The following is a 21,177-nucleotide window of genomic DNA, read 5'->3' as shown; positions in this document are numbered from 1 at the left end:
TCTCCGTGATGGATAAAAAAACAATTAGAATTAACTGAGAAAACATGCCATCACTACTAGAAAACTAGTTATTACAGACGAATATTTCCGACGGATTTTATCCCATTGAAATACAGACGAAATTTCAGAGGGATTTTTTTGTCGAAAAATAAAAAAAATAGATTAGCATAAATTACAGACGGAAAAAAGAATCCGTCTATAATTCCGTCAGAAAAATTAATTTTTTTTTTCGTGGAATGGTTACAGACGGATTTTCCGTCTGTAATTATGCAGACAGAATGCGCGTTTTATTAAATTATTACAGACGGAAAATCCGTCTGTAATTTAAATTTAATCCGTCGGAAATATTGAAAACCCTAATTTTATCACCTCCCATTCACACTCCATTCACACTCTATTTGAACTCTTTGCCCACATCCTTCGAGCTCTTTGCCCTGCAGCCCGCCGTCCACAGCCACCGCAGTCTCTGCCGCCACTGCAGCCACGCAACCCCCGCATCAGCCCCGCAGCAGCACAGCCACCGCAGCCCCTACACAGACACAGCCTCCACCGCCACCATAGAAGATCTATCGCCGTCGTAGGAAGCTGTGTTGCCGTGATTGGAAGCTCCCTCGCCGTCGTTTGGAAGCTCGTTGGCCGTCTCCTCTGTTCGAGCGCTCTCCTTCTCTCTCTGTGTCGCCGTTGTGTTTCTGCCACTGCCCTTCTTCCTCGCAGCCGGTGAGTAAATGCTCTTTTTCTCCAGTGTTGTGAACAGCTCCTTTTTCTCCAGTGTTGGATTTGGAGTATATGTATGCTTATTACTGAGTGAATCACATTGAAAGTGTAATGCACAGTTAGTGCTTGACAAAATGCCTAGCTGGGTTTTGCTGTTCATTTTGATCATGCTTAGGTGTATTTATGTGTGCTTATATGGTTTCATGGTTTATGTGTCTTTCAAAGCAATTATTAATTGGGAGTCGTAAAAAATTCCTCTGATTCTTCCAATGATTCTTCCAATTCTGTAATTCACAATCTAATCGGGAGATCTCATCATTTTTATTGGCCACTTCAAGTTTCAGCATTTCTAGAGCCTCAAATGCAACACCCTTTTCATATTTTAGGGTGTTTTCCACCTGCAAGAGTTGCTCTTTCAAAACAAGCTGGCCTTCAGACGATTCGTCTAGCATTTTCTTCAGTCGTTCAAGCTCTTCCTCTAATGCTAAACATTCTCTTGCCATAGCCTTCTGTGAATCATCTTTCAATCTCATATGCTCTGTACTGAGACAAAGCAAATCTTCATTCTCACTGATACAAACTGCTTTATCAGTTTCTGCCAAAAATGATTTGGAGTCAGCCTCTGCAAGTTGCGATTTAAAGATCAAGAGTTCCATATGTTTCTTTTCAATTGCACAAAAACATTTTTCAAGTTCTGTTTGAAGCTCCCTTATTTCTTGTTCTTTGGTGTTCAGTGTAGACTTGAAAGTACTGATATCTGCTTCCATCTTTTCCACTTGACAACTCCATTCTGATTCCTTAGACTTGAGCACCAAGGACTGCAAGGTGCTCTCTCTCTCTCTCTCTCTCTCTCTCTCTCTCTCTCTCTCTCTCTCTCTCTCTCTCTCTCTCTCTCTCTCTCTCTCTCTCTCTCTCTCTCTCTCTCTCTCTCTCTCTCTCTCTCTCTCTCTCTCTCTCTCTCTCTCTCATATTATGGAAATGGGACTTACTACTTTAATTATTTGTTCTTATTCAGATGCTGAGGTCAACAATTTGGGAGTCAAAGCCGCTCTCTCCATGTTGAAGTTCTACAAAAGTAAGCAATTTTTTCTTTTTCAGCTTAACTTCCCTTCAAATATGAAATTAGATTTCCTCTGAGCTAATTATCCACTTGGAATTCCATTTGCTTTTTTCTTTTATTTTTTTTTCATTTTATGTTTCATCTAATGTTTGTTCATTCTTTGGGTTTATGGTTGTAAATCAAGTAAAAAGTTTACTTCTATGTGCAGTTTCTTTATTTGTGTTTGTTCTTTATATTTTTGTTCCTTGATTAATAATATCACTAAAAAAGACCCACTTGCACTAGTTTAATATAAATTTAATTAGGTCACATACACTATAGGATAAGCATCACAAAAGAAACCTATTAGCAATGTTTACTCCCGTTTGTTTTTTCTGACTATTTTTGAGCTTTTAACATGAATCAATGTTAACAGCCACAACAGATTGTTCTATTTTATATTCACCAGATTTTGCGGACATATCTTTGACTTCTTTTATGGCAATCAAAATTTATTGCTCAATGATATCAAAGGTTATTTATTAGAATAATCTTTATAAACTGTGACGTGTATAATCTAACTTCTTATATACAAAATTTATCACAGTTATCTTCTTTCCAACAATATAGCGGAGGGGGAGGAAGAAAGAAAAGGAAAAAGGAAAAACCATGGACTCAGTGAAATTAAAATGTTAAAAATGTCAGAATTTTATATATATAATTTTGGATTGAATTTTACACACGTTCCAGTTTTAGCTCCAACACAACTAAAAGTTGTGGCCTGCTCAAGAACGCCCTTTCTAAGATATATAATAAGTTGATGAAAAAAAAAAATTACAATGTTTTATTTTATTTTTCGACACTTAAAAATAATTAGTATATATTTGGAGTTATCATCATTAGTTCTATCTCTCACTTATTTTAAAAATATCTCTCTGTTTTGTGTTTTTCTTTTCGATCTGAAGAACTGGCTGCATGCGGGTGGTGCTTCACTCTTTCATGTTTCAACACTTAACCCAAAGATTTTACTCAGGTAAAGATGTATTTTTATAAAGATGGTAATTAAAATGTTAACACTTAACATATATTATATTAAATAATTTAATACTTTACATAAAGATATTTTATGTGAGTAATAGTCATGATATACGTTGGGTTTGCTTGCTTAGTTTACCACTTTCTTCATTCTTTGATATTTTTATTTGTCTTAACAACACTTTTTCAAAGTCTATTCTGACCCTCAATATTGGGCTACACAACAACACAATCTTTGTTCAAGTTGAGAAGGGTGTGCTAAATCAAGCTGTCTAAATCAAATTATTCTAAAGTCCTAATAAGAGTGTGAGTTTGTGTTTTTAATTACAATACATATAATAAGTCAACAGGAATTTGTTTCCTTTTATTTGTTTCCTTTTCTTATTTCTTTCATTAAAACTATTAATTATATAATCCATCCATACTTTGCGGCATCACCATGGGACCTGTGTTTCGTTGAATTTTCTTCTCGATTTTTATATATTATTGTTGGTTACAAATTAAATTACCAGTAATATCAGCTAATAATCTATTTCGTAAGGTATTACTAACTATGATAATTTTACCCCATAGAATGACAGTTGTAAGCATAGTTTTTCAAATAAATTTAAATGGTGTTAGGTTTGTATTCCAACACTACAAGAAAATAAGCTTTCTGCCACGCTTTAAAAGCGTACCGAAAAGTGCAAAAAAACGTGCCGATAGCTTTTCGCCACGCTTTTTGAGCTATCGGCACGCTTTTGAAAGGGTCACATCTGCCAGCGTGCCGGTTGCCCTATCGCCACGCTTTTGTGAATCTATCGGCACGCTTTTCTTGTTGGCACGCTTTCATTTCTTGTCACGCTTAAAAAGCGTGGCCATAGGTCTTAACCTATAGGTACGCTTAAAAAGCGTACCGAAAAGCACGCATATCGCCACGCTTTTAAAACGTCCCAAAATATATGCTTTGAGTACTCTTTAAAAGCGTACCGATGGAGAAAGATATGGCTACACTTTTTAAATGTGCCAATATGGTTAAACATACGGCTACACTTTTTAAGCGTACCGATAGGGTTAAACATACGGCTACACTTTTTAAGCGTGCCGATAGCTTAAACAATGGCCACGCTTTAGTAGGAGTAACAAATCTACTATTCTACTACATAATTTTATATGATCTGCCTAATTAAAGAGAAGAATAGAAGGAATAGAGACAGTAGAATGAGAGGCAGTGAATTCCATTCATGTGAAAAATTTAGAAATGTAACAACACTCCAACTTTACATATGCCTAAAACCAAAGCAATGAAATCAAAATTATTATTAGAAATGCAATATATATATAATATGTCTATTCAGCCATATATATATTTCTTAATAATAATAATCTTGAATCCCAGCCACCCCCACTTTAACACAGCATGCATTCTCCATTTTTAAAACACTGGTCCAGCTGCCAAAATCTCTTCACTGAGTTTGTTGTCCTTGCCAATCTTGTGATTGATGAATGTCTCAAGATTCCTCTGAAACAACCCAGCAAGCTTCAAGAGTGTCTCATTATAGGCCTTTTTGTCTGGCCACTGGAGAATACATAAATCAAAACAAAATGTTAAATTTAAAGACATTGGCAAATGATAGAAAAAGAAAAGTGTTAATAGAGTTGAAGGAAAACTACTAACACTGTTAATAGGATCAAGAGTTTGTATTGAATCAACAACCATAGCACTGAGGGGAAAGGAATAAGAATTGAAATTGACAAACTGCATTAGATATTCCTAGTTAAGCCATTAAGGTTAAACCCTAGAGCATGCTCTCAAGTTTACAGAACAAGCATCAAAAGCATTCTAGTTTTGTTAAGTATGCACAGATTTTAGATTTTACACAAGGAAGCGGTAAAGCTGATCATGTTACACCAAATCAAAACCGTCCAAATCCATAATTTGATAAAGAACAAATAAATCTCTAAAACAGATCAAAATTTGCACAATTAAAATCAGAACCAAATAAGGATAACAAATCAACAATAATCAGAACATGTTTCAATTAAAATCAGAATAAATAAAAAACAAACAAGGAGAACAAAGCAACTTTTATCAGAACATATTTTAATTAAATTCAGAACAAATCAGACCCAAACTTGGAGAACAAATCAACATTATATGTAATTAAAATCAAAACATATCAGAACCAAACAAAGAGAACAAATGAACAATATTCAGAAGTTCAGAACAACAGATCAACCTTATAAATTATAATAACAAGTTCTGAACAAATCTAGCATTATAAATTATAATAACAAAGCTTAGACCTTAATCCTAGTTTAGAAAAAAAAAAGTTTAGAAGCATTACCAGAACCAGTCCACCAACTCTTGCTCTGACAGAGATATCAACTCCCCCCTCACAATTTTATTGATCCCTTCCACCACAGCAACCGTTGAGAATGCCCAACAACTCCCTTCACAACAAAACCCAAAACATCAAATCAAATTCTTTTAGGGGAATTAATATTATAGAGCATCAAAATTAAACCCTAATTTAATGTGCTAACCGCGTTGGCCTTGATCCTTAAGGGGGGAGACAGCGCCCTTCTCCCTCCAATCAACAGAAGCATAACTATCTTTGGGGAGAAAGCTTCCAATCGTTTTCCCATACACTTCACAAGTAGAGAAGTGAATAAGCCTCTTGTTATTCTCAGAGCAGTACTTCACCTGAAACAGAAACAACACATCAAAAATCAAAACCACACATCCCATTCAGCTCCAACATGAATATTTGGCCTTTAATTATTTACAATTTGACCTAATCACACGAAGAACATGTACCACAGGGAGAGGCGAGCAGAACCGCGATAGAGAGAGGCGAGCAGAACCGCGACAGAGAGTGGCGAGCAGCACGACGACCAGAACGGCGAGAAGGACAGCAAAAGGAGTGGCTAGCTGGCTAACACAACGACGAACCAGTGAGATAGATGGCGGCGTGATGGAGGTTAGGGTTTTCTGGGTGCGATGAAGGGTTGGGTTCCAGAAGATGAAGATGAGGCTGGGTTCCAGTGATGAAGATGACGATGGACGCCGAAGGAAGCTGCTGGGTTCGAGAGTGAAGATGAAGTGACGGCGCAATAAGGGTTTGAAAGGGAATTTTAGGGTTAAAAAGATTTTAGGGTTTGAAAGGGAATTCTTTAACTCTGTTCTAACTATTATCAAAAATTCAAAACCAAAGAAACCAAGAAATTCAAATGATAACATTTAAAGTTTTAATTCATATTTTGATATTAAATTTAGCTTAAATATGAATATTGAGTTTACATTAAATACTTTTGATTCTAAATTATAATTTGTTATATTTTTTAAGAATATTAAATAACTAATTATTAATACAATGTAAAAACTGTAAAATTAATCAAATTATCTTAAACTAATTTTGTTAAGTATAATTTGGTAACATAAAAATTAGGTGTACTTTAACAAAGTTTTGTGATTTAAAAATAAACAAATTATTAAAAAAATACATATTTTGTAATGAAAAAAAATATTGGAAAAAGAAAAAAAAATATTGAATGGTGAAAAAAATAAAATCACAAGTCATCTTAAAATTTAGGATTAAAAATAAGTTAAGTGTAAAAATTTGAAAACTTATCATTTAGGGTTAAAATTTGAAAATTTAGGGAAAAAAAAGTTAAGTGTGAAAAAAACATAAGTGGGAAACTAAATTTTAGGGGAGAGAACTCTATCGGCACGTTTTTTTACGGTGCCAAAATAAACACACTATAGCCACGCTTATAAAGCGTGCCGATTTCCTTCTATGGCCACGCTTTTTAAGCGTGGCAAAAAAATGGGTGGCCAAATTTTGAATCAGTGGCCACCCACTATAAAAGCGTGCCGATTTCTATCTATCGCCACGCTTTTCAAGCGTGGCAGTAAAAAAGCGTGGCCAAATTTTAAGTAAGTGGGTACCCTCGTAAAAGCGTGCCGATTTCTCTCTATGGCCACGCTTTTCAAGCGTAGCAAAAAAAAACGTGGCCAAATCACAAATGAGTGGCCACCCTCATAAAAGCGTGGCCATAGACCACTTTTCGGTACGCTTTAAAAGCGTGACAAGAAAAAAGTGTGCCGACAGGCCTTTTTTCTTGTAGTGCAACAAAAATCTCAATTTAGATGTTAATGTTAGGAACCTTGGGTGGAGGCATGCACGTTTATCTGTGATTGATTAATTTCCATGTGGCAAGTGATTAGTTGATGAGAATGATGGATCATGATCCCTGTGATAAAACTTCTCATTAAGTCAACTCTTCCTATGTACATATGTTTCTCTTACCCGTGATTACACACCCGGCCCCTTCAACTAACTAAATATTTTCCTTCAATTTGTGCTTTAATTTTCCCGGTCAACCAAGCTAACATTATTAATCTGTGTGTGTCTCATGAACTGAAACTTGTTCACATTTGTTCACCTCATTTTTCTTGGGTTTACTTATGTGCTAAGCTAGTATATCTTTGTTCAGCTGTACTATTTTGCTAATTGATTAGACATATTACTATCCATATATTCACCTATTTATTTCTCTTACACCTCTCCCTTATCTTCATTACTATTATTTCTTTCATTTTCATTTTCCTATTCTTAGCCTCCTTAATTAAGTAGTCATTCAAAATAATATATATTTTAGTAAAAACTCATTTACAGATTGATAATAATGTAGCTGAAATTTAAGTTTCTTAATTAATTTTTTTTAATACTACTTCACAAGATCGACGGCTTAGAATTCAGCTGTCTCTCTGCTCCAAGTGACAGTCAGTGAGGTTAGTAAGCACACCCTAATTCTCAAAAAATTCTGTGTGATTTGTTTATCTATAATGGTTGTGATTTTGCCATAATAAATTACCAAATTGCCATAGCATTATTCTCTTGGAATATGGTAAGCTTGTCTCATCTCTGCCTAACATGTGAAACTTTTGCATCAAATTATTCAAAGTGAAATGGTTTTTGAAACTCTGAAGTTTATTATCTGGCATGTCCCCATTACTCATCATGTAGTGTTCATGTCTCCCCTTCCTATTATCAGAATCTCCTTCATCATGTAGTATTAATCTTGTTTTTGCTTTTAGCATATCATAAAGAATGTTGATACTAATATTTAGCTCAATATTCTTGGGACTATTAAACTGTTCTTGCTGTTTGTGAAGATTTCTTGTGAAAATTCAGCCTCATTTTTGCTTGTGACTATTATTGGAGTTTTCTATTGTTTGAATTTAAATATATACAATTTGATTAGAAAAGTTTTGTGCAAAATCTGAAAGTTTTCTATTAAGTAATATGCATGGCTATTTGTCTTAATAATAATAATATAATTGATATAATCATTGTGCAATAGGAGAAGTTTATAAAAAAGTTGGCAGAAGTTCAGGCTCAACATGCCGAGGCTCAAGCACAGGGAATGAAGCTACAACCAATTGATGAAGACTTGATTTGGGAGGAAGTGTGTGGTGGGCAAAAGAAGAATCGAGTTTATGGAAAAGGGTCATTCTTTGCTAGCTCTATCAAGTCTGGAACCACTTCTGCCAATTCTGTATCTAGAAGAGCACCAAGAAATCAAAATTCTGTTCCTAATTTGCGAGAACAGATTCATAATCTCAATGAAGAACTTTTTCAGCGTGTTACTCAACAAACAGATGAGCGTATTAGTAAGTTGTTAGATACACGCTTGGCTCCTTTGGAAAAGACTCAAAAGAAATTAGAAAAGTTGGAACGGGCAATTGGAAAGGCCAAGAAGGAAAAGCTGAAACAGAAGAGATGGAATGAGGCTTATGTTAGCTATTATGAGAAGGTTAGAGCGTCAAGTAGTTCTAGTGCAGTTCCACTACCACCGCCACCGCCGCCACCCTCAATGTCTTCGGATGAGGGCTATGATGATGATGAGGATGAAGATGACACTGAAGACTATAGCTGATAGTTTTATAATTGATGATCAATACATTTTGTTTATGTTTTGAATTATATTGACTTGCTTGTTTATAATACTTTTCTTTTAGTTTGATAATACGATGAATTTGTTTATGTTTTGAAATATTATAAATATTCAAATATAAATTAGATAAAAATTTGTATTAAATTTATATTTATTTTGTATGAAAACAAGTTTATTTTGTAATTAGAAAAAGTAAAAAAAAAATTCTATTTTACCTTACAGACAGATTTACAGACGGATTTTCTGTCTGTAATCATGATTTTCCAAAGTTTAAATTACAGACGGAAAATCTGTCAAAAAATCCGTCTGTAATTACAGACGGAAAATCTGTGGGAAAATCTGTCTGTAATCACAGACGAAAAATCCGTCGAAAAATCCGTCTGTAATTACGGACGGAAAATCCGTCGGAAAATCCGTCTGTAATTACAGACGAAAAATTCGTCGGAAAATTCGTCTGTAAGTTTGTCGCCGCCAGGAAATGGAGGGAGAATTTACAGAGGAAAAATCTGTCGGTAAATCGTAAAAATCCGTCGGTAATTTTCCGACGGAAAAAAAATTCGTCGGTAAATAATTTCCGACGGGACTTTTACAGAGGGACAAAATCCGTCGGTAATTTCGTCGGTAACCAAAAATCCGTCTGTAATAAAGACTAAATCTGTCTGTAAATCTGTCTGTATTTATCCATTTTCTAGTTGTGCATGGGGGAACTTGACTTTGGAAAAGGACCACATAAGAAATTGACAAGAATGAATGGGAAGTATTATTATTTTTATTTCCTTTTGCATGCTACCTATCTTTTTATAATGCAGTTAGAAACAATCTCACCTGTCTTCTTCTTTAGAATGTTTCTCTTTGGGAAGATATAAATTTGCGTTGGGATACAATTTTGCTTTTGGCTTCTCCTAGACATTTTTATCGTATAAGTTATTTTCGTACTATGAAATTGTGAGTGCTATGAAAGTAAGTGGAGTAGGAAGTTTATTTCGTTTTTTAATTCTTCAATTATAATAATAAGTTTTACTTAAGATTTGGTCGAGTAAATTTTTTATTTTTTAAAAATTTATTTTTAAAATATAACTTTTAATTATCAAGTGTGTATATAACTCAGTTTTATTTTAAATATTTAAAATAAATTTAATTTTATTCTTCTAGTGAAAAATAGTGAGTAATGACTGCTTTTGAAAAGATGTATGTTGATGTTTTTGGATCTCCATATGTTTGAAGCTATTGTGTTCAGGGTTTACCAAAGACAAAAAAAAAAAAAAGAGTTGCTGAGTTGGTGTCTATTATTTGATTTCTATGAATCTATGGTGATATGATAGTTTTTGGTAGTACATCAAAAATGCAACTTTTAATTTCTTTCTCACTTTAGACCAACCGATCTCAGCCCACGATTTTGTTTATTATGTTCGATCACACCCTACAATTAATTTCATATGTCATTTGTTTTTTATATGGTTCAAATGTCACTTGTTAATCACTATTATTGCCAGCTGCTTGATAAAAAACTGGGACCCACAAAAGTGTTTTAAGTTCTTCTGTTTTGAATTTAGGTTTTGAATTAGGTATAAATGAGTTTAATTGCTCTTTGGGAAGATATAAATTTGTTTTGGGATACAATTTTATTTTTGGCTTCTCCCGGGCATTTTTACCAAAAGGCCTGCTACACATACAAGTTTTTTTGGTTTACAAGTCTTACAAGTCCAATAAAATATACGCATTACACTTAATTAATGCATTACACACTTCCACATTCAAGAGTAAATAAAACGCACGTTATTCAACAACTTCCTGTTTCCAAAGCACGCTACTCACCATGCATTATGAACGACTCTTCTTCTTCTTCCTCCATGAAAACAATTTTCTTGCCAAATTTGAAGATAATGGAACTTCAGAAATACACCCAAACAATTACAGAAATACACCCCAACGATTACAGGAATACACCCAAAGGATTACAGAAATACACCCAAACGGTTACAGCAATTCACCCAAACAATTATAGAAATACACCCAAAGAATTACAGAAATACACCCAAAATTCGTTGAAGTACACCTTATGCATATTTCAGAACTCTTTCTCTTTCTTCTCCTCCTCTTCTGCTGCTTCTTCTTCTTCAAAAATGATTTCAGAGCTTGATGTCAAAAAACAATGGAAATTGAGAATAACGAAGAAAGAAAAAAGAGAGAAAAGCACATAAATGAAGAAGAAGAACAGAAAGAGGAAGAAGAACGTGCAGCAAGAAGAAGAAGAAGAAGAAGGAGAAAGAGAAGGCAAGAAACGAAAGAAAAGAAGAAGAAGTGGAAGAGGAAGAAGAACGTGTAAGAAGAAGAAGAACGAGAAAGAGAAAGCAAGAAACGAAAGAGAAGAAGAAGAAGAAGAAGAGGAAGAGGAAGAAGAACGTGCAGCAAGAAGAAGAAGAAGGAGAAAGAGAAGGTAAGAAACGAAAGAAAAGAAGAAGAAGAAGAGGAAGAGGAAGAGGAAGAAGAAGAAGAACGTAGACCTTGCATTGCATTTTTGGGTTTATTCGTTAATTAACTTGTAAAGCATACAAGCCCTAATAACTTGTATGCAGAGCTTTTCTGTATTACCAATTGCAATATGAATGTTTCCATTTCAGAAATGCATGATTATTTGGGCAAACCTGTTGCATATTTATCCTGCCATTTTGATGTAATGTGGGAATTTATGAAAACCACTGGCCCTAAACTACTGAAGCATTTGTGTTGAAATGTGGATGTGTCTCTATGGTAATATTATTGTTATGAAATGAATGAAGTTCTTGTTTGAAATAATCAAATTAAATTTGGGTTCTAAATCTCATGTCATGCCATTTCAAGGTTCATTTACTACTCTTCTGCTGGTGTCTATCTCAAATCTGATCTATTGTCTCATGTCGAGGTCAGTTTATACTTTACAAACATTATGTATTAGTGCAGGATCCAAAAAAGGGTCACACCTGAAGGATGTTAATTAAATACTAATACTTGTTAAAAGAAAATCATAGGTTGATGCAGTGGATCCAAAGAACAGGCATAAGGGAAAGCTTGAGACAGAGAGCTTGCTGCAATCAAGAGGTGTTAACTGGACTTCATTAAGGCTCTCATTTTCAAGGTAGCATCCTCATCCTCCATATTTACTATTAGTATTTAGTACTACTATACTGCCCTGTATCTGATTTGCAACTTACAACTACATTTCGACTCCATTCTAGTGCTAAGTGGTAACTTACTTTAATTACAGTAATTAATTAATAATTAATTGTTAGTACTTCTTATATAATTGAACTGCTCCATTTTCATTGCATATTATATAATATTGTTTGTGGTAATCAAAATTGCTTTTGTCATTCTATGGTTTGTATTTGGTTCTTCTTGTCTTGTGCATCCTGTTGGGCATGTGGGGGCACTCTATCACTACTCATTCATTCAATCTAGCTGCACAATATAGGATAAAGTTTTACTCATCACATGCACGGCAACACCTTAACTGCAGCTGTGATTTTTGATGAGATTCCAGAAGACGTTAAAGAGGTTTTCTTAACGGGTGCTACTTCAAAGCTCGGCAGAGCTATTGCGCTTTATCTCTGCCGAAAGAAAGTTAAATTCTGGTAATGAGCTTTTCCATTTATTCTCAATCTGTTATTGCCTTACATCTTACAATTTTCATTATTAGTGTTTTAAATAAAGGCATGTATGACTGTTTTGAGTGATAAGAAAGGTTCCATTTCCATTTCTTGCATCATTCTCCACTTGAGTATATACATAAGCTGCTAGTTATTCTACTCTCTGATCTTCACTAAAGTTGAAATTGCTACAATGAGTACTGGTGAAATTTAGTGTTCAATCTCCACTTGAATACTTGATCCTCTCAATTCTATAAAGAATTCTTACATGACTTAATAAAAAAAATTAGCATGTTGTACTTGTCATTTTTCCTGTATTTGCCATTGATTACAATTTTCTGATAGCTTTGACAAAGAATTAGTTGAGGAATCCAGAAATAGAAAAATTTTAAGTATTTTTACTATTTTCAATGCAATTTTTTTTTCTTATGGTTTCTTAATCAGTTCCATTAAGGGAACTAAAAAGATAACAAATAAAAATAAATGTTATACCTCTGTAGAAGCTCATTATGCTGCTGTGTATGAGCTATAGAAAATTTTTTCTCTGTAAGTGCTACAATTTACGGCCTCTTATATCTAGTTGAGGGAATAAGTAGCTTAAATTTCAGTTGGCATATAAAATTTTCAAGGTTTGAAAGGTAAATTCAGCATGCTTGCTGTATTCGGAGAAGTAGAAAAGAAGAATGCATGGAGTGCAATCTTTGACGTGGAGGATCCGAGATCAAAAGTCCCACATTATAAAGGAAAGTTTTTGAAATCTTTCCTAAACTAGTCGTCGCAGCGATGAGCTAGTCAAGCAGATAAATACATTTTTTTTAGGATTAGTATAAGGACTAAGTTTTTTATGTACATAGTATCATTTTTTTTATATGGAATGTTCATAGAGTTTAAATGTTATAAGTATTTGTTTTTCTTTTTATTTGCATCACGAAGCAAACTTGTACAATAATTATTGATTAATGAAAGAGGCTATAAAAATTTTATTTTGTGAATTTGTGAATTTAATTAAATATTTCATGTTGTAGTAATTAATTTTAGTATATTTATATTATATATAATATAAAATAAAAAATAAAAAAGTATAATATAATTAAAAAAAATATTACTAAAGAGCTTTTGTAACATTTTTTAAGTGTTACAAAAAATATCTATGGTAACATTTTTTGAAGTGTTACATAAAATATCTATTGTAACATTTTTTAAGTGTTACAAGAAATATCTATGGTAACATTTTTTTAAGTGTTACAAAATATATCTATTGTAACATTTCTTTAAATATTACTAAGAAAGATTTATTGTAACATTTCTCATAATATTACTATAGAAGATCTATTGTAACATTTTTACTAAATATTATTAAATCTTTTAAAAAATGTTAGTAAAACTCTTTAGTAACATAGGGTATATTTAACATTTGTTAAAATGTTACTAATATACATAGGTAACATTTTAATATGATTTGGTAACATTTTTTAAATATTAATAAAAGTCAATTATGTAGTAGTATTAGTTTTTTTATTTTGTCATTTTAGTTTGAAGCCTTGTTAAATTTTTGTTTACCTTTAATGAATTTGATTTTTATGTTTCATTCCTGTATACTTGAGATATTATTGTTACTTTTTTAAATTGGGTAGTTATAAATTTTATTATTATTACAATTTATGAAGCTTTATTTTTATGCATTAAAAGTATTTAATGAAATGACTCATTTAGTTATGGAGTAGATTTTTTATTCTTGACTTGAGTTGGGAATTTAGATGATTTTGAGTTACTAATTTTTAAGTTAATTGATAATTAGGAGATGTTAATTAATCTTATTTTTATTGGCATTAACCTTTAACTAAAATCAATTAGTAAGTTAGTTAAAACTTGTTGATTAAGGTTAAATAAGCCTAATTAACTTTTTTCAATTTATAGATATTGATAAATTAGGTTTATTTTTGGTAATTATCATGTTGTAGTTAGTGACAAAGATAATGATCTTAAACCGCAACCATTGCCAAGGCTTTTTCAGATATTGAATTCATTTTCTTTTTCTCTAGTGATTGCTTTAATTACTCTTAGTTTGATCTCTTTGCTATTTAATCTATAATTGTGCTTCTAACTACTTGTAATTTAAACTTTTGTCAATTATAATCAAAACTCCGTTTTTTCATAGCCATTGATTATGCACTATATTGTGATTCCAAAAAAAAATGATCCAAGATTAAAACTCCTAGTATTATTTTGAATTCAATTGTAATATCATTTTAACTAAACTTTAATAGTGTCAACTTTCAATTTGAACTATCTACAACGAATTTGAGCTTTTTAATCTTAAAAATTTTTAAACTGGTATTTAACATTTATTAAGTATAGAGAAATCAATAAACTTAACAACTCAATTCGAAAATATATCTTAATTTTGAGTTAGTTTAAAAATGTTATCAAACAAACACAAACTATCTTAAGATATACAAATATGCAATTTGGAGTAAGATATAAAATATTAACTGTCTAGGTTAAATTTTTGAAATCTCTTCTAAAAAAGAAAAATTATAGAAAAATAAAGTGTTAATAGTGTTATTTTAGTTCAATGCTTCACCACCTTGCCTGTATATTCAAGAATAAAAAAAATACTTTATCGTTATTTATAAAAGAAGTTCAGGTAAGAGATAAATAATATTTTGGTTGTAATTATAATTGTTATTGTAGTTATAGAACTTTGACAATTATAAAAAATAAAAGTTTAAGAGTATATATTTAAATAAATTTTAAAAAATTTTGTATCGGATATTTTTATTTTGATAAAAATTTTATTACGTTGAGATCTCTGAATTTTATAAAAGTAAGATATATAGGTCCTTGCATTATACTTTTAAAGATTTATTTATCTAAATGAACACAACAGATCTAATAAGATAAAAATTTATATGTTTTAACTTTTGTCAAATTCAGAAATTTTAATGTAATAAAAGTATAAAACTTTTTATGAATAAAAATATCTAATACAAAGTTTTTTAAGAATCTATTTGAATATATACTCAAAATTTAAATTAAGATCATATTTTTTAATTTAAAATTTTAATTATATTATATTAAAAAAGTAATCAAATAATAAAAAATATTACTGTAATTTTAATTATATTTTTTAAATATTATAAAAATTTATAATCACCGGCGTCATTAAATAATTATAGCCATTTGTAATATTAGTTTAATTTGGTATTTATTATAGGCGGGCACACCTTACTAGAGAATGAAGGTGAATATTATTAGTTGAGGAGACTTGTACTTTGTGGTTTGTACTGCATGTCAATCGATTAACCTAAATAGAGAAGTACAACAATACCATATTGTACTCTCTGTGATTTGTTGTACTACATAATTATGCTTCATATTCAAGGAATAAATTCGGCAAGAAGTGGACTGCGCATACGTTTGATGAATATTGAATGATGAGCCCACTTCGCATTATCACATGCATAACTGTTTTCTGAACTAAAATGTCTTTTTCTTTAAAATAAAATAAAATAAAATAAAATAAAAATAGAAAATTAAACAGGCTGAACTATATAGTCACTCCAATTTGTTAAGAAATATACATCCATATATCACTAACCGTGACAGAAACTTTTATCTATGTTTAATATTCTAAGATTTAATTATCAATGTCGTTAATATGCCAGCATGATTATGATATTTAACTTCATTTAATATTATAATTATTATTGATCATCTTAACTAATTTTAGATAAATTTATATATATTAATTATTGAATTTAATTTTGATAAAAACTGTCAATATAAAATATTTTTATACATGTATTGAATCAAATAATAAAATATCAACAAAAATAATTATATTTTACATTGAGTGAATAAATGGTTATCAAAAAATAAATATAATTAAACGATTGTATAAACATTTTTATCAGTTCATTTAAATTAAACTATTAATTATTTTTAAACTATCATGTGGTTTCATTTGCGTATACATCCGTCCCAAGTTACAAGTTTTATCAGCAGAACACAATTATCTTCTCAAAAGTTTGCCACCAAAAAAGACGTTACCTTCTTCAGTGGTTAGAGTTGGCCCACCAAATACAATTCTGTTGTGGGAATACTTCTGAGTTTTCCCTCATCGCTCAGTAATACCTCATTGCCATTGCCACCATATAAATCACACCACCGCCATAGCCACAGCCATTCCATTCCAACTGTGTACTCGTCTTCATTTTTCTTTGTTGGGCTATTTCAGTTCAATACCCCTAACCATGTCTTCCCAGGTATGAACATGTTTAATTTCTTATTTTCTTTCTTCTCCCCTCTATGTTTGGTCTTCAGTTGTCTCGCTCCTTTTCCTCGTGATTTGTTCTCTCCTGCATGTTCTTGCTTTTTATCTTGACTCTGTCATTCTTTTTTTATGTTTATGCTCAACTTGAGAGCTTTTGAGTTGAGAAACAAGGAACTAGCATTGTTGGTTGTTTTTATTAACCAGTTTCTGGTATTCCTCTAGCTTTTTTAAGGATTGAAAATTACTTATTTAATAACCACTTTTCTTGTATATATACATTTTTGTCCTTGTATGATATTCAACATGAGCTACAACGCGCTTGTGACGAAATCAGCATATTTTTTTCCTATAGTTGAAAATAAGGGTTAAACCTTCAAAAAGCATGGAGCAAATATTTCAACAACATCTCAAAAGAAAAAGATCTTACAAATATACACTTCACAGGAAGAAAAAAAAGAAATGATTTAAAATGTTTTTGCTATTCCTTTTGCATCAAACTTACTTTTGTTCTGATTTCTTTAAATTGGTAGCCTTCTTAGTTTGAAGGAAATGCTTTTGAACTAGTACTTAGATTTTTGTCTTATTGTTATCTATGTTGGATGCATAACGGTTGGCAGAGTAATCCGAATGCATCAATGGTGAAAAAGACTACTCTTTTATCGTTCATCTGTCTGATGCTCTGCTTTGTTCTCTTCTTTTGAGTCATCTGTTTGTTTCACTTTCTGAATTGATACAAGTGCTTCTTAAATTCAAAGTATGAATGTGTTTCTCTCATGTGTAGATGCTATTTTAAGATGATTGTTAGGGCTTGTTTGGTGAGTTTTCAACAAAATATTTTTTTTGAGTTTTTCTTTTAAGGTTCTTATAGAGAAATAAAAAGTAAAAATAATTTTATATTTAGATATTTCATGTAAAAAAATCTTTTTATTTATCAATTATATTGAGTATAATAATATAAAGTACTTTTTATTTATTTATTATGTGAAAATATTTTTTTTTAAAAAAATTAAAAAAATATAAATGGTAACTTCTCAAAAAAGAGTGTTTTTTTAATTTTTTTAGTATTTTTATTTTTATTATTAGAAATTACTAAAAGAATTCATTGAAAAAAAATCTTTTTTCTATCAACTTAATACTTATTTGAGTGTCATTAAGTTAAAAAGATTTTTTTATCAGTAAAAAGGACTTTTTTTTATTATTTTTTAGTTGTATTTAGTAAATTTTTAATAGTAAAAATAAAAATATTAAAAAATTATTTTTATATTACTATACTCAAACATAATTGGCAAATACATGAAATATTTAAACATAAAATTACTTTTATTTTTTTTATAAATTTTTTATAAAAAAATAACATAAAAAAAATCTTTTTTTTTTTAAATTATCCAAACAAACTTTTAACCACAGTCAAATAAACACTTACCCTTTTATCTATTATTTGTTCATAAACTTTTTTCATTATGATTGCAGACTGTTGTCCTCAAAGTTGGAATGTCGTGCCAAGGTTGTGTTGGGGCGGTGAATAGGGTTTTAGGGAAAATGGAAGGTATGTTTCACTCCACACTCTAATTCACTTAAAAATTTTTATTTTGAATATGTTTCAGAGTTTAAGTGTTTTCAAAAACATATGTAAGTTAACTCATTTTAATATCTACAAATATTATATATATACAAAAAATTAATCATTATATATTTCTATATAAATTCATAGGGAGATTAACTTTTGTAGTGTCATTGATAGGCTTCATTAGTTGATCACTATTTTCTTGCATCTTCGTTTGTAAGCTGCAGTTTTGATGTTTCCGCCTCCTGTTAAACTCGTATGTTAATGCAAGAGTCCGCGTTTTAGTCATGATTTTGTGTTGCGTATCATGAAAAAGCTTTGTAGGACTATGGATTGATTATCTGAGAATATTACTTTGTAATATTTGCCATATTTTAGGTATATGCATAGTTACAAGTCCCTCACTCCCTTGTGTCACATTTTGAACAAATATGTGAACCTGTTCATTCAATTTTGAATGGTTTCCAAAGCCTCTTGGTTTGAGTAACATCACTAATATGGCTTTGGCTTGTTTAAGTATTTTTTTTTTTTCAAAACAAGAGTAGGTATTTAGATATAACAAATAAAAAATTACTTAGATTAAAGGTCGTAGTTATGTTTGGATAAAAGGAATTATAAAACATGTTTTTTTAAATAATTAATAGATTATTATTGGATATTATTTTCATTTTAATATTAGGCTAGAGGTAATATAATTATCTAATAACTGATGGTGAATAAAATTCACTAATAACTTTATATTCTAAATATTTTAATAAGAAAGTTAATAATGTTAATAGTTTGAAATGATTATCAATATTTTAATATCAATTATTTTTATTAAGATACATGTAGTTTAAGATAATGTTTTGTAGTGTTTATATATACATATTAAAACGCTAGATTAATTAATTTATTTAATAGCAAAATTTAGATTTCTCTGTTTAAAAATTGTAAGGATAAATTTGGTTTATTCATGATAAAATATTACATTCTCTCTTTTCTACTACATACAGCTTTTTTTTTTTTTCAAAAGAAGGTCCCTAATCCCTACTAACTTCTCAAAAAAATAAAAAAAAAAACCAGAAAAAATTGCTTATTTTCTATTTCTACTTATCTCCTCAATTCTTGCCTGCTTCCTCTATCTAAATTTAAAATTTCATTAATAATGAAGTATATAGAAGGATATTTTTCTAAACAAAATGAGGGAAGGAAACATGTACTTTGTCAATTATTGTTGCTATTTTGGATCAAAATAACTGTTTCACATTTGCAGGTGTTGAATCATTTGACATAAATTTGAAGGAACAGAAGGTGACAGTGAAAGGAAATGTACAACCAGAGGCAGTTCTGCAGACTGTCGCCAAAACTGGGAAGAAGACAGCCTTCTGGGAGAATGAAGCGCCGGCATTGCCCACCGAGCCAGAAAACAAGCTTTCAGAAAATGCAACTGCTGCTGCTTCAATTGAAGTTGAAAACAAGCCTTCTGAAACTTCTGCCATTGCCTCAGCTGAGCCTGAAAACAAGGCTTCAGAAACTGCAACTGTTGCCTAATTCATTTATGAAACTATTTTCTATGTTAAAATAGGCCAATTTGAAATACAATTTGATGAACTTGCAATAACATTGCATGTCTTCTGATATGTTTCTTGTGCTGTTACTGCTACCTATGCTAGAATAACTCATGGCCTAGTTTTTCACGTATATGATACTTTTCAAGTGTGTTATAATTTAGAATTTGATTTCTCTCTGTTTCTAGCTATTTTACTAATTTTTGTTACCTCCTTATGTTCGTACCATATTAGTTGGAATAACCATAGTTATTAAAACCAGACTGAACCGGTGTTGGATCTAGTTTTCTGGTTGAACCGGCTGATTCGGTTCAAATTTCAGACCGCTTAAGGCACAGAATCGATCAAACCCGGTATGAACCGGTCAAATTCGGTAAAAACCGGACCAAACCAAACCGCTCGGGTCTGAAGGAGAGCCTACGACCAAAGTTCTGAGAACTGAATCGGTCATCGAACCACTCTAGCTACTGGTTTATTGGTTTATAGATTCAACTGGTTCGACCGTGGTTGAACCGAAAAAATCGTTTTATAATAAAATAATAAATAAAATATAAATAAATACATGAAAATATAATTATAGTCTAATGTAAACTTTAAAATATCATTCAAATTAAAAGTACTACATAAACCAGAATATTATAATCTCATTCAAATACAAATTCAATACCCTCTTCGTTGAAACTTACTTTCCTTTTACTAGTTTTACTTTTCTGAATCTCTTTCAATAAACCTTCCATTTGTTTTTCTACATCATACGGGACCTTAGAACACTTCTTAATGTCTCCACCTATCTTCGCCAAATGCTTTTTCATTCTATTAATTCCCCCGCCCCAAAAGTACTCAGACAAAATAAGCATTGGTAATGCGGTTTTCCATTTATATTTTGTAAAGCAACGTATCTCCAAGCTAGATCAGTTTTCTCCCCGAACATTAGAAGTTTGTGACTGACTTTCATTAGTCACGGGAGGAAGAGAACGTTCATTCAAAGCAGAATTAGTTTCAATATTATTATTCCTAGGTAGTTCTTGGTTGATACTTTCATCTATACCTAAACATTACCAGCAATCCAACCCAATAATCTCAACTCTCAAGTTCACAACAAACAACATCCAAAATTATTCAAAATTATTCAACAAATAACAAAATCCAGTTTAGTAAACAAAGCAAAATCAGTTCAATTTCAGTAATCAGTAAACAACAATTATTAACCAAAGTTCACAGTTCAGTTTAGCAGGATCAGTTGAATCAGTTCACAGTTTCACACTACACAGTTCAAAGAAAAATAAAATAGGGAGACAGAGTTCACACTTCACAGTTTCAGAGTTCATCATGTCACACTTCAGTGAGTTCAGTTCACAGAGGCACAGAGCTTCACAAAATCAAAGAACTACTCAATCAAACTCATCAGGAATAAAAACAATCATAACTAA

At 31.2% G+C, this 21,177-nt stretch overlaps 3 protein-coding genes across 5 annotated transcripts; 2 read left to right on the top strand and 1 right to left on the bottom strand.

Annotated features, from left to right (window-relative positions):
• Positions 1-328: 328 nt before the first annotated feature.
• LOC140177201 (uncharacterized) lies at positions 329-8,830 on the top strand. Of its 3 annotated transcripts, none has more exons than XM_072210174.1 (6): positions 329-717; positions 1,454-1,539; positions 1,730-1,789; positions 2,719-2,786; positions 7,514-7,565; positions 8,138-8,830. In XM_072210174.1, exon 6 carries the CDS (start codon positions 8,201-8,203, stop codon positions 8,711-8,713), a length of 513 nt encoding a protein of 170 aa, XP_072066275.1. In that variant the 5' UTR covers positions 329-717; positions 1,454-1,539; positions 1,730-1,789; positions 2,719-2,786; positions 7,514-7,565; positions 8,138-8,200; the 3' UTR covers positions 8,714-8,830. The 3 variants fall into 3 exon arrangements, with proteins under 3 accessions (XP_072066275.1, XP_072066273.1, XP_072066274.1); XM_072210172.1 differs by having other exon boundaries at positions 1,449-1,539; XM_072210173.1 differs by lacking the exon at positions 7,514-7,565 and having other exon boundaries at positions 1,449-1,539.
• Positions 3,990-6,026, bottom strand: LOC140177200 (uncharacterized). The gene is made up of 4 exons (XM_072210171.1): positions 5,589-6,026; positions 5,315-5,474; positions 5,116-5,221; positions 3,990-4,346 (listed from the first exon to the last, which is right to left on the bottom strand). The coding sequence occupies exons 1-4, from the start codon at positions 6,009-6,011 to the stop codon at positions 4,310-4,312; spliced, it is 726 nt and encodes a 241-aa protein (XP_072066272.1). The 5' UTR covers positions 6,012-6,026; the 3' UTR covers positions 3,990-4,309.
• Positions 8,831-15,762: 6,932 nt separating the features above from the next.
• On the top strand, positions 15,763-19,926 carry LOC112727412 (copper transport protein ATX1). The gene is made up of 3 exons (XM_025777155.3): positions 15,763-16,625; positions 18,104-18,179; positions 19,453-19,926. Exons 1-3 carry the CDS (start codon positions 16,614-16,616, stop codon positions 19,728-19,730), a joined length of 366 nt encoding a protein of 121 aa, XP_025632940.1. The 5' UTR covers positions 15,763-16,613; the 3' UTR covers positions 19,731-19,926.
• Positions 19,927-21,177: the final 1,251 nt, after the last annotated feature.

Source organism: Arachis hypogaea, chromosome 12 (genome assembly GCF_003086295.3).
Source record: "Arachis hypogaea cultivar Tifrunner chromosome 12, arahy.Tifrunner.gnm2.J5K5, whole genome shotgun sequence".
NCBI classification, from domain to species: Eukaryota; Viridiplantae; Streptophyta; class Magnoliopsida; order Fabales; family Fabaceae; genus Arachis; species Arachis hypogaea.
Note: the sequence above shows the minus strand (reverse complement) of the source record. Positions and strands in the feature narration are given on the sequence as shown.